The sequence below is a fragment of the Pholcus phalangioides genome, unplaced genomic scaffold, assembly GCF_987345545.1.
Source record: "Pholcus phalangioides strain wild (caught in Gottingen) unplaced genomic scaffold, Ppha-v1.0 ptg000017l_1, whole genome shotgun sequence".
In the NCBI taxonomy this organism is placed as follows: Eukaryota; Metazoa; Arthropoda; class Arachnida; order Araneae; family Pholcidae; genus Pholcus; species Pholcus phalangioides.
Genome location: NW_028301610.1, coordinates 54,804,941 through 54,823,056, shown reverse-complemented (window position 1 = coordinate 54,823,056; position 18,116 = coordinate 54,804,941). Strand labels below are relative to the sequence as shown.

Sequence of the window (18,116 nt, the reverse complement as noted above, 5' to 3'; positions counted from 1 at the left end):
ATACTTTCACAGGGATCAAAAAATTACATTAATGAGGAAAGTATATATATCAACCTACTTCGATAAATATTTTTTCAACTTTTCATATCAAATACATACAGATGTATTTATATTTGTGTATATTGTTTTGTCCGGTTAACTGTGAGCCTTAATTTTTATCAAGCAAAGGAGAAGAAAGTAGGATTTTATATATATATATATATATCTATTCTATAATATAAAATCACAAACAAACTCGAAAAGGGCCTGTTGCTAAGCAACCGAGTGACGGAAGTGGGTGAAATCTGTTACGGAAGTCGGTTTCGATTCATATATCGATATTATTCATATATCGATATGATATCATATATCGATATTGGGTCGATATTCACATATCGGGACCCATTTGACCCATCGGGACCATGTTATGTGCATGTACCAAGAGGCTCCTACATCCTACAGCAGAGCCCTTAGGCTGGAATTTAGATTTCGAGCCCCCAAACCAGCTTTTCAGGGGCCCCTCTGTGATTAATTTATAGTGTGAAAAATCAAAAAGTGATAAGAATCGTTGTGGCCCCTGTCAGCCCTTCCTTTGTGGGGGGGGGGAGGTCCATGCCGAGAGGTATATATATGTATAATATACACACACAACAGCAGTGCTCCCAACACAGGGTCGGGGTACCCGGGGAAGATTTCACGTATAAGTAAAAAGTTTTCATTTCCAGGGGCCCTTGATGGATCTCATTGTTTTCTTGCTGCTTTAACGTTGAAAAATTTCGATAGCGGAAGCAAAAGATATATCCAGTCTGGGGCCCCACCAAAAGTATGCGAATTGGTGTCCCGGGTAATTGGTTGGGGGCCCTGGATTTTATTCGTTGGTAAAACGAATACAAATGGAAATTTTTCATGGCACTCGCTCCGGGGGATGACCGACAAGCTTCCAAGTCGGGGGCCCCATGTTTACAGGTTTCATTTTGGGGGCCCTGGATTTTATTCGTTGGTAAAACGAATACAAATGAAAATTTTTCATGGCACTCGCTCCGGGGGATGACCGACAAGCTTCCAAGTCGGGGGCCCCATGTTTACAGGTTTCATTTTGGGGACCCTGGATTTTATTCGTTGGTAAAACGAATACAAATGAAAATTTTTCATAGCACTCGCACCGGGGGATGACCGACAAGCTTCCAAGTCGGGGGCCCCATGTTTACAGGTTTCATTTTGGGGCCCTGGACGAATCTCATTCTTTTCTGTTGTAGAATTCGCAACAGTCGAAGCCCGAGATAAAGCCAGTCTGGGGCCCCACCAAAAGTATGCGAATTGGTGTCCCGGGTAATTGGTTAGGGGCCCTGGATTTTATTCGTTGGTAAAACGAATACAAATGAAAATTTTTCATAGCACTCGCACCGAGGGATGACCGACAAGCTTCCAAGTCGCGGGCCCCATGTTTACAGGTTTCATTTTGGGGCCCTGGACGAATCTAATTCTTTTCTGTTGTAGAATTCGCAACAGCGGAAGCCCGAGATAAAGCCAGTCTGGGGCCCCACCAAAAGTATGCGAATTGGTGTCCCGGGTAATTGGTTGGGGGCCCTGGATTTTATTCGTTGGTAAAACGAATACAAATGAAAATTTTTCATAGCACTCGCACCGGGGGATGACCGACAAGCTTCCAAGTCGGGGGCCCCATGTTTACAGGTTTCATTTTGGGGACCCTGGATTTTATTCGTTGGTAAAACGAATACAAATGAAAATTTTTCATAGCACTCGCACCGGGGGATGACCGACAAGCTTCCAAGTCGGGGGCCCCATGTTTACAGGTTTCATTTTGGGGACCCTGGATTTTATTCGTTGGTAAAACGAATACAAATGAAAATTTTTCATAGCACTCGCACCGGGGGATGACCGACAAGCTTCCAAGTCGGGGGCCCCATGTGTACAGGTTTCATTTTGGGGGCCCTGGATTTTATTCGTTGGTAAAACGAATACAAATGAAAATTTTTCATGGCACTCGCTCCGAGGGATGACCGACAAGCTTCCAAGTCGGGGGCCCCATGTTTACAGGTTTCATTTTGGGGACCCTGGATTTTATTCGTTGGTAAAACGAATACAAATGAAAATTTTTCATAGCACTCGCACCGGGGGATGACCGACAAGCTTCCAAGTCGGGGGCCCCATGTTTACAGGTTTCATTTTGGGGCCCTGGACGAATCTCATTCTTTTCTGTTGTAGAATTCGCAACAGTGGAAGCCCGAGATAAAGCCAGTCTGGGGCCCCACCAAAAGTATGCGAATTGGTGTCCCGGGTAATTGGTTGGGGGCCCTGGATTTTATTCGTTGGTAAAACGAATACAAATGGAAATTTTTCATGGCACTCGCTCCGGGGGATGACCGACAAGCTTCCAAGTCGGGGCCCATGTTTACAGGTTTCATTTTGGGGGCCCTGGATGAATCTCATTCTTTTCTGTTGTAGAATTTGCAACAGCGGAACCCCGAGATAATGCCAGTCTGTGGCCCCACCAAAAGTATGCGAATTGGTGTCCCGGGTAATTGTTTGGGGGCCCTGGATTTTATTCGTTCGTAAAACGAATACAAATGAAAATTTTTCATGGCACTCGCACCGGGGGATGACCGACAAGCTTCCAAGTCGGGGGCCCCATGTTTACAGGTTTCATTTTGGGGCCCTGGATTTTATTCGTTGGTAAAACGAATACAAATGAAAATTTTTCATGGCACTCGCACCGGGGGATGACCGACAAGCTTCCAAGTCGGGGGGCCCCATGTTTACAGATTTGATTTTGGAGGCCCTGGATGAATCTCATTCTTTTCTGTTGTAGAATTTGCCACAGTCGAAACCCGAGATATAGCCAGTCTGGGGCCCCACTAAAAATCTGCGTATTGTGTCCCCGCTACTGGATGTGGGGCCCTGGATTTTATTCGTTGTAAAATTGATAAAAATGAAAAATTCTCACAGGGGGGTGTCCGACAAGCTTGCAGGTCAGGGCTTCATGGAAATGTTGGCAGGTTGTAATTCGGTGCCCCTGAATGTATCTCATTGATTTTTGTGGTTTAACATTGTAAAATTTGCAACACATCGGTAGCCCAAGATATATCCAGTGTGGGGCCCCACTGAAATTCAGCGAATTGAATCTGGGGACCCCCCATGGGGAAGTTTTCTGGGGATACTTGATGAATCTAATTTGTTTTTTGTTGCTTTATTATTATTTTCATTAAAATTCGCTTCTTCAGTAGGCTGGTGCTTTCACACGTCCCTTTCCCCTTTTCCATAGCACGCTGATGAAGTGGGACGAAATAAACAAGATATGTCCGGGAGAGAAGTGGGGGGGGGGGGGTTGGCCGCCAAAGGCGGCAGGGGGGCAGAGCCCCCCTAGTATATATATATATATAAAAACAAACATTTTAAAATAATTCTTCATATGCTTTTGATATTCTGCTCTTTTCATCTGCAACTTGATAAGGTTAAGAAAAAAAATTCTAGCTGGTAATGTGCATCAGAATTAACGTGATCCTCACGTATTCCCAAGATATCTTTATAATCTGTCCAGGGAATTTTTAGTAGTGTTTGTAGACATCCACGCCCGAGTCGGGATTCGAACCCAGACCTACTGAGTCAGAGCCTAGCTCCCTTACCACTCGACTGCCAGGCGGCTAAGGAGGCTTTACAACGTTCAAAATATAGCACATTAGTCAGTCTGCCCCTCAAACATTTTATTGCGTACGGTATTTTTGGCGAGGGTAGCCGGAACTAATGTCCAAATTTATTGTCAGAAACAGCTAATTCATTAGTTGTAACATTAGTTACTACAAGCAATTTCTTAAGCGTGTTGCTTATTGAAAAAAAATTTCTATTAATATAAATTTTAATTTAGTTTTAATTTTTAATTAATTTAAATTAAAAAAATTTAAAGTTTAAAATATCTTAAAGGTATAAATAATTATAATTTTTAATTAATTTTAATTTTTAGCTTTAATTTTTTCCATTAATTATTAAAAAATAATAATTTTTGTATTTTAAGCATGTTTGGCATCTGCGGACACTTGGTTGGGCCTCACTGATCGAAACCTTCACTGTAAAAAATTACCCCTTCCCCAACACATCACCCTGGATCCGCGCCTGATATTTGTAGTCGTAATTATCGTAATGTAATTTCTGAATTAGGAAGGTAATTTTAATCGTGGATTTGAAGAATAAAATGATTTTTAAAAAGTCAAGTTGGGCTCCTTGAAAATACGTGAAAACCGGGACATTATAAGGCGCGTTAATCGTTCGCCTCTAATTAGGTATGAAAGCTTCATAATTCTCACATGCTATCCGTTCACGTGCGTTTGGTCTAGTGGCACCAGGGCCGGTCTTAGACCTGGTGGCACCCGGTGCGAAAACAGTAGCCAGCCCCCCCCCCCCCCCAAGCGCGAATCCAGAGTGATGTGTCAAAGGAGGCCTTTTTTTTCTAGTCATTACTGTCCCGTATTTTATGGGACAGATTCATTCTACCATATTTTCAGATTCTTGGTGTGGTGATCGTCCCCATACCCCCCCCCCCCACACACACACACACCTCTTGGTCGGATATTAAGGGACGAAGAATTCGGAAAACTTCTAGAATGGGATTACTGCTATTTAACTTGTAAACAAGCATAAAAACCCAACTTGTTTGATTTAATTAAGAGATTTAAAAACATTAAAAAAAGCAAAACGTCACACATTTATGATGGATACTCATCAGGGATTTATCTTCTTCATACTTATTTTAATTGAGTTTTATGGTAAAATTCGTGTAGTGCACGCATCACGTACGGGCTAAGACGATAATAAAAGTTTTTGAATTAAAGTGATATTTCCGTATGATTTCTTTCATATTTATAAAACTCATAAACTTCATTTGAAATCATCCCTTTTAGACCCAATACTAAGAAACAGAAGGGGCAGGCAAACATCAGCTAAAGCACCGGGCCATGCAACTTGGGCAGGCCCGTAACTAATCTGAGGCAACTTGGGCGGTGCAACGAGCCGAATGGGGGAGGGGGCGCTTGTAACTCCTCCTTTTTCTGAGCATAACTATTTCAAGGAGAAACCAAGAAAAGACTGCCCCCGAGAAAGCACGCTCTGGCCCTTGCGAAGGGGCACGGCCGTCTTAAGAGCATCATCTGCCCCCCCCGGGCCAAGTAGTTTTTCCAATCATCTCTCATCTCGTGATAGGCGTCAGGATAGTTGAAGTGCTGCTTGTGCTGATTTCCCGGTACTAGGGGGTTCCCAGAATACCAGACAGGCGGTCTGGAAGTCTCTGGGGGTTTCATATAGCATAGCATATCTTTGAAAGAAAGTATGAAATCTAGCGCTTACGCTAAAGAATTTATCGTAGATATCATTGACAGTGTACCCGGACTGCATACGTTGCTGTATTTCGATCATAGTGTTATACTTTTCAGGAACACCCAGTGTGTAAACTGGTGATACGCAAGTTTCTTCCTTGGAGCAGTAAGAAACGTTGTCTTCCAATGTTTCACGCATCGCTTACCAGTAACACCCGGTATGAATAGTCTTAAGCTGGCTTAGTCTTTTTTTTCTATTGAAGATAGCATATCCTCGATAATGAAAGGTACCGGATTCTACCTGGCACATGAAACTCTCGCAATCGTCAAGCCAAACCCCTGGGTGGTTCTGTGCGTAGGGGTTGTTCAAAGTGAAGGACCAAAGCTTTGCTTGTGTGCCCATTTCCAGGCGTAGGCGAATTCCTAGGTATAGTATTACCCGAGCAATGTTATAGTAGGCGTCGTAGGTTCCCAGCTGGTCCTAGAGATTTGACGCCCTTCTAGAGCATACCAAGTGCCACCGAGCTGCCCCTGGTTGAACTAATAGGAAAGTCTGGAGAGTCAGGAGTGATCGGGGGCGCTAAAGTGCATGGGTTTTTTCGTGTGAGAATATTTTTGTTTCTCCTCGTGTGACAAGTATGTAGGAACGAGGGCCAAGTGCATGTTCCCTATTTAAAATGGTCAGACTATATATATACGGGATGATTATAAAAAAACTATCCCGACATATGGGCCCCTAACTATCATACCATTCACAGAAACTGAATGAAATTTTGGCATAAGGAGTTTTTAGGTATGCGCTCAAGAATGATTTGGAAAATAACAGTGTCACTCTAACAGTTACGGTTACAGTGAGAAAATTTCGAAAATATCAAACGGCAACACCAAGTTTTTTGTATTGGAATGTGATCTCCATTGTGAAAAACACTAAATAGCGTTGGAATGGCACCTGTAGCACGAAAATCCCCGGAGCTAGGCAAGGAAAAAGTAAAAAGGACTTTGCCGTGCACCAGAGCATTAATGTTCGTTTCATTCGTCACACCGTTTCTTCGGCTGAGATCCCAGCCTGATTAGTCCTCCACGAGGTCATGTGGAAAATTTGTGAAACACAATAAAATGCTTTATTTTATGCTGCTTCTCTGTCCTTATTGGTTGTCCTCACTTTTAGCCTATCTACAGCCGGTGATTTTCATGCTACAGTTGCCGTTCGAACGCTATCTAGGGTTTTTCACAATGGAGATCACATTCCAATACAAAAAACTTGGTGTTGCCATTTGATATTTTCGAAATTTTCTCACTGTAACCGTAACTGTTAGAGTGACACTGTTGTTTTCCATATCATTCTTGAGCGCATACATCAAAATACCTTACGCCAAAATTTCATTCAGTTTCTGTGAATGGTATGATAGTTAGGGGCCCATATGTCGGGATAGTTTTTTTATAATCACCTTGTATATAATCATAGTTTTCAATTTATTCATTTTTTTCTTAAATGGTTTCGTTTTTTTCTTGAAATACTGTACTGTATTGGCGATTCGATTCTGCGTTTTTAATAAAAGTCGGAAAAAAGGGGCATGAAAGGCCTCTGGCTCAAAATCTTTCCCACATCAGAAGACACCTTCAATTCCTGTAATGCTCCCCGCAACACAGGAAAACACTTTTGCTCTCGTTAGTAAAAACATTGGGTGACCGAGGGCGATTCCTCCATTATTTTTATTTTTTACAGCACAACAAAAAAGAAAGAAATTTCGTCTTCCCCAAAATCTCCTGCAGGGGTAAATGGAAACAACTCAAGAGAGAGTGTATTATTATCTGACCAAAATCGCTATGTACTGTACGTATATAGGTGCACTGCCCATCGATTATTTTCTTTTCGAAAAATAACCGTAATATTATATACATTCAACCCTTTTTTCTTTTTTGAAAAAAAGGTTCTCATCTCGGTCATTTTCCATGTATATTTTATAGTTATTTTTTTATAAATACGTATCTTAAAGCTATTTTTCTAGTAATGTATATTTAATGCATTTCGGCACCCCTTCTCATTTGGCGCCCGGTGCAATTGCACCGGTCGCACTGCCCTAAGACCGCCCCTGGTCTAGTGGCCATATGCTTTTGATTTCTGCATTGAATCATGGATTCAATCATGGCATCAATAATTGAATCAAAAAAAAATTTAGAATTATTGCAAAAAATAATTTTAGGATAAATGGAAATTTACACAATTAATGAAAAAATAGTCACTTAAAGCAATAATTGCAGTACTACCCATAGAAATAAGAATTATTGAGAATAACTTGGAAATTGTCAAGACTAATTTCAGAATTGTTAAAAGTAATAATTTATGAAAGAAATTGTTTTTGAAAGAAATAATTTAATAATTGATCAAAATTTAAAATTAATGGAAGTAATCATTTCTGAATGATCGGGACAAATTTCAGATTTAATAAAAGAAATAACTCATCAAAAAGAGTAAATTAATTAATGAAAGAAAGTTATTAGAAAATAAATAAAAATTCAAATTTAATGAAAGATATAGAGTAGAACCTCCCCTCTATATATATATAATGGACACTCCCCGTTAACGAACACTTTTCTGATTCCCGGTTCCGTAGAATAGCGCTTTAATGTATTTCACTCCCTGTTACCGGACACTCTTGATAGCGGACAGTAAACTCAGGAAAACTTCAATTTATCAACTTTTTGTCATAAATCGTGAATTTATCACATTCAACAAGATTATGTCCCAAGCTCGTGTTGGTAAATATGATAAATCATCAATCAATTACTTAATTAACTGGATGTTCGTCAGCAATTTGGCCTGAATTGTCTGACCGTCCATGTACGGCAGTGCACACGAGCTCCAAGGAAAGATTGAGATGTTAGTTTCCCATGTAATCTAGTGGTCTAGGGCGTTCACCCGGAAAGTGAAAGGACGTGGGTTCGATCAGGGCCTTCTATATTCTACGGTAGAATAGAGACAGCCCTGGTTCGATTCCCCGCAGGGGCAGTTGAATTTTCTCTCTTTCCAAAATATATCTTCGCATCAGCCAGCTGTTAAAAACCTTTGTATGGATAGCAGGGAGTGACGTCATCCTCGGATATCCTTATCAAGTCGCCTTATTCGGAATCAGCGTTGCCGGTCGTGACGTCGCCACTAATGTACCCCATGCAGTTTGGGACGTATGGTCATATTAGCCATGTAGAACCAAAAGTGTCCGAAAGTGATTCTAATGAAAAAAATATTCCAATAGAAAACACTGAGCTATAAGTAATTAGTATATTTTCTTATAGCTCAGTGATAGAAAAATATTGGGTGGTACAATTGTAATTATACAGGGCTTTCGGCTGTTATGACTATTCCCCTAAAAATAGTAAGTTTTGATCTCTTGGTACATTTGAAACCTATCCGATACAAAGACCAAGGCATCTCTTTTGCTCCCTTTTCTCTTGCTCTCTATTTATGATTCGGGGGTTCTATTTATAAAATAACGGAATGGTGGCGTAGAAGGATCTCCAGTTGACAGTGATGGAAGCAAAAGTTTGGATGGTTGTGTTATTGTTAGGTTCTTGCCTCCATTGATCAATTACATCCTTGGATAAGAAAAAAATCAAGTGGGAAAATGGGTCCGGGAGAAAACAATCAGTTGATTCCCGTGCAGGTATGACAATTACAATCCAATATTTATATCTATTCGCTGCGGCGATTCTTCTCTTTTGACTGTCAATTATGTGTATGTGCATGTATGTTGAGGCGTGTTAGCCTAAAAATAGCAATCCATACTGATTTTGTGTTCATTAACCATATACAGTACTCTTTCGTGTATTTTCGTATTTGAATGGATCTTTGTGTTCCGCGCCAATTTTCGATGATGGTGAATCATCGATCACTCATATTTATACTCGTTGGACTGTAAAAACACTATTAAAAAAAGTGCTGATTCGACATAATTAACTGATTATTTATATTCATTTGCTAGAAAATCGCTTTCTACCTATGATTTAGGAATCATGCACGAGGTAGGCTATAAATTATTGGTTGTGGACATAAGCAATACTGATCAGTAATGGATAAATATATATAAAATGTTGTGTATTTGATATTCTCTGAGAGCAATATTGATTAAGGATAGCGACAAAAGACTTTAAATAAGCGACAAAAGATTTCAACAGTGATTTTTTTTTTTTTCCCCCCACCAAATAAGTAAACTCCTATATTTGGAATGATCAAAGTACAGTCATACCCTGTTATAATGACCCCTGATGGCGTGACGGAACAGCTGTAGTAGGATCCCTAGATTTCCTTCTCAACTTTTTTCTGGCAAGTTCCTTACCAGAAGGCTGGCGCTTTTTTCTGTGATCCTCTATTGGTGCTGGGTTGCCGTTTCTTCTCGAACTTTCCAACTGTGATGCACTTAGTACTACTGTGAATACTCCTTCCATATTTTTTTTTGTCAATAACCATTGTGCAAGCAGACTACAGGGATCCTAACCTCAACCCTTCTCTGTTAGCAACAGTCTTCCAGAGATGCCGCTGTACTCTAATTTATCTGGGACCCAGGGAATTTGAAAAATATGGGTCCTTTTTGAGTGAAAGTGGGTCCTTCTCGAAAAAAATTATCTTGAAAAAAGGTATGCCCCCATAATTCACTTGTATCTCTATGAATTTTTTTTCCAGCATGCCCCAGGATTAGATCACCTGCTTATATCTCTTCATTGAGACAGAGTGACAGGCCATGTTATGGGTAGGAGAAGGAGGTATCTCTGTGAATCAAATAAATAATTTATTTTTAAAAACATGTTTTATCCAAAAGTTCTTTTACTTTCATTGTCTACTTGTAGGAAAACCAAAGAAGCCCATTAACACCGTAAATTGAACATGTGGAATTCAGCACATGTAATAAATCTAAAACAAATATGCAGTCGATCCCACTTATAATGTTCCCATTTAGAATGTTTTTCTACTTAGTATGACTTATTTTTGTCATCCCAACTCTAAATAATTCTCATTAAGATTTCCTGTTTAAGGTGTTTTCCTGTTTACAACGTTTTTTATGACTGTTTTTTAGAAAACGTTATAAACAGGATCCACTGTAATTAAAAGTTAGAGGCACACATTTATATATATATTTACTACTAAATCAATCTATAAATTCCCTTCTGATCAATTTTCAATTTTGTTAAAAAAAAATCTTAGCTCTTTCAATAATACCTTCTGATTAAATTTAAAAAGCAAATGAGATTCTCTCTCTCTCAGTGCACACTCTCAGACACTCATCTTCTAATTCCGGTGTCATATAAATCCTTGCGCAGCGATTTCCTGATAGAATGATTTTATTTTCTCTCCCTGATGGTCCACCACTCTGATCTGTCGCCATTCAACTGCCACATCTTTGACACTTGAATATGGGAGCTATGTCAGATTTGTGTTGGTAAAACTTAACAGTGCGCTTATGTGTGTGTGTCCAGTATTTGCCGTGTTTTGTGTTCAGTAGGTGAAGCCATCTATCTGCGACCACAACTAGATATTTTCTGAAATGGCGCAAGCAGGCATTTTGGTATCCATGTAATGTAGAAGCAGTTATATAAAGAGTTAATTTGGCACACCCTGTAGTCCAGAGCCTGGGGCACTAGACCCTTCTGCTGTCCCCCCCCCCTCCTTCCAGTTACGTCCCTGCATCTATACTTCCAAATTGGTAATGCGTGGATTTGAAATTTAATGTACACATATTTGTGTTATAGGTCTATGTGATCGTTGTGGAACCAGAGCTTTTTTTCTGAAAAATAGCCAACTCAAAATTGGAAAACCTCAGAAAATCTTATTTTTAGCCAATTACCACTGTGCAATCACAGGTTCCAAACCCGGATTTTCACCAAAGGCAAATTCTGGGCAGGGGTATGGGGGGCCATGCTCCCCCAAGACCAAAAGTTTAAAATATTTTTGTATTTTTTTTCCCCAATATTTAAATTTTCTACATTCTCATCTACTATGCACAATTCTTGTGGAAGAAATCATTGTGCCCCTCCAAAAGCAAATTCTGATTCACACCCGTGATTTTCGCAATGCGAAACGGTGACTACCACATAGCAGCTAGATGATAAAACTGTGAATATTCAAAGTAGAGTTTTGCTGATTTTTTTTTTGAACGATCTGTCGGAAAATGTTTTACAATTTGAACAGGTGTTTCAAATCCTTTATGATTTTTCAAAAAATGCTCAATCGCAATCTTGTAGGAACAAGGTGAATTTATGCAATATAGGTGCTGTCTTTGAATGTCGGCCGATAGCCGCAAAAGTACTGTAATTTCCTGTATGTAACTGGAGGGTCACAGAAAATCCACAGAGGAAAAACTCCGAAATTTGAAAATTCTGTACACTGCCCCTGATTCAAGGAAGCAACTAGGTAGCCATTCTTTAACAACTCGTGTGTATATCAATACAGTACAGTATACAAAGTAGTAAAACCACTTTTCTCAGATTGCGCAATCATGATTGACGGTATAAAGAAGAAAAAAAGAAAGGGGGGAGAAAATTGGAGGTATTATCTCTCAACTTTTTCTTCTTGGAATGAGGAAAGAACGTGTCCCAAAAGACGGGTGAACCAAATTTTTATAAGTCCTTTTCCGAAATTCCAGGTATTTGATGCACTATAGCGTGTCATTGCCATCTCTGGCCTTCCATTACTTTGTTCCTTTTCAGCACCAAACCAACTTCAGAAATTTTTAATGAACAAATCTTCAATTTCTTGCCCTTACACATGTAAAATTGTGATTCGATATAACACCAAACTCGTTATGCCACCAGAAATCTGCAAAATGAATGGTGGCGTTACATCATGGTTTGACTACATGCTGGGCTTTTCTTTATTATTATGACTATACTGCTATGGTACACTTCTATGGGGGCTTCATAAATTTAACTTGCGTTATGACTGCAATCAGCCTGGTATAAAATCTGTATTTGCACTCTGAAATCTGCACAAATGACAAAATGCTTTGAATTTTTTGATAACACCTCAACCAATCAAAAGAAATAAGCTGCTCGTGTGTGGAGGCAAGAAAACAAATTTCAACCATGAGTTGAAGTTAATTGAAAGTTACAGACCAGGTGCATTGTCATCAAAGAGCAATACATTAAACAAATTATTTTTCAAACTTGGCGTTAGACTTCACATATAAAATTGTGACCTCTGTGAAAATAGCAGATATCAAGCACTCCGGAACAGGTGCAGTATAATCCAGACCGCCAAATTAGTATAATCCAGATCGCCAAGGTGCTATAAGTCGTCAATGCCGGCGTAATAGCAGTGGATTGCCGTTTCTTCTCTCTCGCTTTCTACAAGCTTCCATTACCCATCCATTAAATACGTTCTGATTGAATAAAATATTTTTTTTCTTTGATTATCACTTTAATGATCTCCGCTATGTCTGCAATAATCCGGTTATTATACTTGAATTTCAGATATGTGCATTTTTCACAGAAAATCATGTAATTCTTAAATTACATAACTCAGGGTAGTGTGGGTTGGGATATTATGGTACAGTGAAACCTCACTACAACAATGCTCGATATAGCAATAAATCCCTCTGCAAAATTTTTTTCTTGACCACAGAGTATAATTATATAAAGATTTTACTGTATCAGGGTTGGCACGTTTTTGCCATTGGTGGAAAAAGCGGTGGTAAAATCTGACCGGGCAAAAATAGATTCTTTTCCCATCTATCTTTGCATGTGAGGCATTTGTATACATTTATTTTTCCATTTATTATGCAAATGACAGTTTTGAACTCAAATTTTAATTTAATAATCATTTTTATGGTTGGTAAGTTTTGCCATAGCTAGAAAAAACTAGAGTAAAATAGTCATATATGTCAAAAATATGTTTTTGCCAAGCATAAAAACAAATGGATACTTCCCACATTTATTTATGCCTATTATCATTTAAATTTAAAAAATTAGGCCTAATGCAAAAGAATTGTATATTGTTATAATGACTCTTCATCTGTAGGAAAACATAACTGACTTTTCCAAAGAGCGTTGGAATGAATGATCATTGCAATCTGGGGTCATTATAACGTATTATAACTGTATCTCTACTTATTTATTTGTTTATGTATTTTCCTCCAGATTCCTTCACAATACAACAGTATAAAGTTGATTGCTGTAATGATTTCAAGTCTCAGTTACATATAATACACATTTAGGCAAATTTTTTTATTCATAAAACCATTTTTGCCAGTTTTTGTTATTTTTGCCCTGATTTTTACCAGTTTTTGCCACTGTCCTGGCGAAAATACCTAACCCTGGTGGGAAGAATTTGAAGAAAAATAAAGGAAACACTGTTAGGGGAATTTTCATCTCGGAACATATCCAGTCAGTTGAGGGGTCATTGTAAAATAACACAAAATATTCTACTTTAGGGTTGGGGTACATAAAAGTAATGGTTCGACTTAGCCCTTCGTATACAAGCTGCTGGCAATAAATTTGAATGATCTGTATTAGACATATGGACGATAAATGTGGTAGCCTTATTCTACGTTAAAGAAAGGAAAAGAAAGAAAAAATGAATTAATAAGGGTGGGGAGGAACAGTACAGAGATAATATATAAGAGAATATTAGTACAGTTCCTTGCTTTTACGCCTTCACCCACAAACTTCTTTTGTAGTTTTTTTATTTGTTCTCTTTCTCACTTCTATGCGCAGTATATAATAGAAGGATTAGTTCTAATAAAGATACATTATATGTGTGTGTGTGGAGAGGAGAATGCCATGGAGAAGGAGGAGGGGAAAAGCTGAGGAGAACCACCACCACCATTATCTCTCTGTGATACCACAGTAGTTGTGAGATAACAGAGAGGGGGGAAAACACACACAAACTTTGTTTCATATGGTTACAATAAACCTTTGCTATGAGAAAAAAGAGGTAGAAGAAACAGTCAGAGGGATTGAATTTATTCCACTGGCATTTAGATGCAATAATACGTCTTTGATCGTATATAAAGTGGTTAATTAACTAATTATTTATATTTATTTCTGGAAAATTTCTTTCTGCCTATGATTAGGAATGCATGAGATATGAATTATTGGTGTTTGACATAAGCAATACTGATCAGTAATGGATAAATTATTATAAAATGTGTATTTGATATTCACTGAGATATATTGATTTAGGGGATAGCGATAAAATAATTAAGATTTCAACAGTGATTTTTTCCACCAAATAAGTAAACTCCTATATTTGGAATGATCAAAGTACTGTCAAAAATCCTGGTATATATATATAGGGGTCCCTGATGTCACACCAGAGAACAGCTATAGTAAAATCCCTAGATTCCCTTGCTAACTTTTTTTTGGTGAGTTCCTCACCATAAGGCTGGCGCTTTTTTCTGTGGTCCTCTATCGGCACTGGGTTGCTGTTTCTTCTCTTTCCTTCTAGAACTTTCCTTCCATCTGTGATGCATGTAGTGCTAGTGTGAATATCCCTTCCATAACTGCAGGGTTTTCAAACTGTTTTTTTTTTTTTTTTTTTTGTCATCAAGCTTCGGTCAAGTAGACTAGGGGGGGGGGGGCTAACCTTTGCTCTTCTTTGTTATCCAATCTTCTTTTGAAACAGCCTCCCCTTTTTTTTTTTTTTTTCATCACCAAACCAGCTTAGCGTCAGAAGTTTTCAATGAACAAATCTTCCATTTTTAGGCCTTACACATGTAAACTGTGATTTTTTGATATAATGCCAAACTCGCGCTCACATTGTACCACCAGCATTCTGCAAAATGAATGATGGCGTTAAATCAGGATTTTTTTTTTGACTGAAGATTGGACGCAGTAATGTAGGTCGGTGATGTACTTGTCTATAGTACCAAAGGATGATCAGAGATGTCTCCAATTTGATGCCTAATTCAGTCTTGTCAGAAACTTCCCTTACGCAGAGATACAACACAAACGAAAATGATATGTCTGCCAAAAAAATTACTACCAAGGGGTCAGCACACCAATTCCTCGGGGAGGAGACAGATGGAAAAAATTATTATTATAATCCAATATTAAGATCTATTTGTAGTGGCCATTCTTGTGTTTCGACTGTCAATTATATGTATGTGCATGTAATTGAGGCATGTTAGTCTAAAAATAGCAATCCATACTGATTTTGTGTTCATTAATCATATACAGTACTCTTTCGTGTATTTTCGATGATTGCAAATCATCAATCAATCATATTTAGACTGGTTGGATTGTAAAAAACTATTAAATTATATATTGTGATATATAAAAGTGCTGATTCAACTTAATTAACTAATTATTTATATTCATTGCTAGAAAATTGCTTTCTACGTATGATTTATGAATTATGTATGAATTATTGGTGTTGGACATAAGCAATTACTGATCAGTAACAGAATTGATAAAAAATCTCGACTTTTTTTAAAATCAAATTTTATTTAAATCAATCGTATGATTTATGAATTATTGGTGTTGGACATAAGCAATTACTGATCAGTAACAGAATTGATAAAAAATCTCGACTTTTTTTAAAATCAAATTTTATTTAAATCAATTTATTTGATTTTTTTTAATTTTCAGCTTGAAATATTAACTTGTGAGAAATAAAACATTATCTAATTTTTATTATATTAACAGCTACAGATTTGAATATTGTTTCTTTAAAAATATGACTGCACAATATCAAATTCTAAAGTGTATTTTCCAAATATAGAAATAACACTAACATTAATTCAATTTTTTAGACAATATTGAACTCATAAATACTAAAATGAGTACATAGTCATACATGGAATTTATTTATATGCATATTTACATTTATTCATATGCATAGAAGGAAAAATTTGCATAAAATTTCTACTCTATTATAGAGTTTCTTGAAAGGAAACACAAGCTTAGCTGCTTTTTCATTCCCCAATCGGTTTCTTAAAGCTGATTTTACCACCATATGTGGAAAATAGACTACGTTCTCTACCAAAGGTGATGAGGCAGCAGCTGTAAAAATTTGTATGCGTGCCTTTTTACAAACTTTCTTTTTGAAAACAATTGAAATTTATTCTGCTAAACGGATCTGTCTCTTCACCTAGGTAAGCATCTCCTGTTTTTTGCCACTTTCACCTTTCTACTCTTACAATCAAACAAAAACCAAAAAAAAGTATATGCTTCAGGAAAATGAAAATCATCATTTGAATAAGTGATTTTTGTTAAATCATGCAGTTTAAATCAGGTTTTTAACAAAATCATTTGATTTAAATTATGATCTAAATCATTACAACCCTGATCAGTAATGGTTAAATTTGTATTTGATATTCACTTAGGGATACCTATTGATTTAGGATAGCCATAAAATTTTAAAGATTGTAATATTCTAAGTACAGTGATTTTTTTCCACCAATAACTGAACTCTCATATTTGTAATGATCAACAGAGGCGCATGTATGGTTTTGCCGCCTGTGGGCTACGCAAATTTTGTCGCCTTTCTCCCATTGCAGTCTAATTTTTTTGACTACTCGTTCTTCGAATTTGCTACCTTGTGCTATAACCTGTTTAAGAAAGTATCAAAGGATGATCAGAGATATCGCCAGTTTAGTACTGAATTCATCCTTATCAGAAACTTTCCTGGTGCAGAGGTACATGTTAATTTTCCATAAGCATGGTCAGCAACAATGTGGCGACTTTTTTTTGCGCTTTTACAGTAGTCAGTTCAAGCTGGCCACAAAGAACACATACAATTACACGAAAAGTGCAATTTATTGCATGAATCAGAGGAGTAAAAATAATGAAAAACAATCTGAATTTGGCCTGTAAAATTTTAAAGTGTATGTACAGTATTTGTTATACACGACAAAAATATGAGATGAAAATACTCAAGTTTTTGCCATAATTTCACAATTATCTTGATATGATTAATATGTTATGCACATTATCTTTGTCCATGACTTAGTAAATATTTCCAATTCAACTGAGCTATGATAAAAAAACTGGATATATTTTTAAACATAGGATCGGGACAGAAAAATTACTTTAAAATGTTGTTATTTCGGTCACCATAGTACGAAAGCCTTTCAACTCGTGTGCTTGGCATTGCATGGTAAAACAATGTACAGAATATAATTTAAAAATATAATAAAATGATGTCCATAAAGTATGCATGCAATGTCAAAAAAAGAAGTACAGTACTTGAAAGAAAGTGAAATCCCGCTAAAAATCTTTCATGTAAAAAAATTAAATCAAGTCTCAATATTCCTTACCCAAAAGAGGTTATGATATCAACAGGGTAGGCCAATATAAATTAGCTTGATTTAAATCACTGGATTTTTATAAAAAATCTGATTTAAATCAAAAAATTTAAATTTTTTTTTCTTTACGTAACTTCAATGATATTGAAGTAAAAGTAACCTGGTATGGTATGCATGCTATTGATATATGGTGAAGTTTGTGATTGAAAGAAGTGTAGAAGATTGTTGGGGTTAAAATAGAAAGACTTCAACTTCACCCCCAGATACAGCGCAGAAAAAATATAGGGAGTTGAACTTAGCATTCAGCTTAGCTGCACCAAGTATTTTCAGTGCATTACAATGTGGCACGAGAGTTCCCCTGATTAAAAAACAGAGAAATTATTTTTTGTGTAAAGCCTTTTTTTAATTCTTTGCTGATTCAAAACAATAATAATATAAATGATAAAATCATGACTTTTTACCCTGGATATCGGATATAGAGCCAAGTCAAATGCTGTTATTCACTGTAACCCTTCTATTCACAAATTACTTGAAGGCTCTAAACTTTTAGTTGAGGAATATTTTGGGACTTTTACAC

The 18,116-nt window shown here is 37.3% G+C and overlaps 1 protein-coding gene across 1 annotated transcript in view; it reads left to right on the top strand.

Annotated features, from left to right (window-relative positions):
• The first annotated feature begins 8,726 nt into the window (after positions 1-8,726).
• Usp47 (ubiquitin specific protease 47) overlaps positions 8,727-18,116 on the top strand; it is a 507,668-nt gene continuing 498,278 nt past the window's right edge. Inside the window, exon 1 of the mRNA XM_089246367.1 lies at positions 8,727-8,965. Within this exon, the coding sequence (XP_089102493.1) occupies positions 8,927-8,965 (39 nt within the window). The 5' untranslated portion in view covers positions 8,727-8,926. The remainder of the gene's footprint in view (positions 8,966-18,116) is intronic.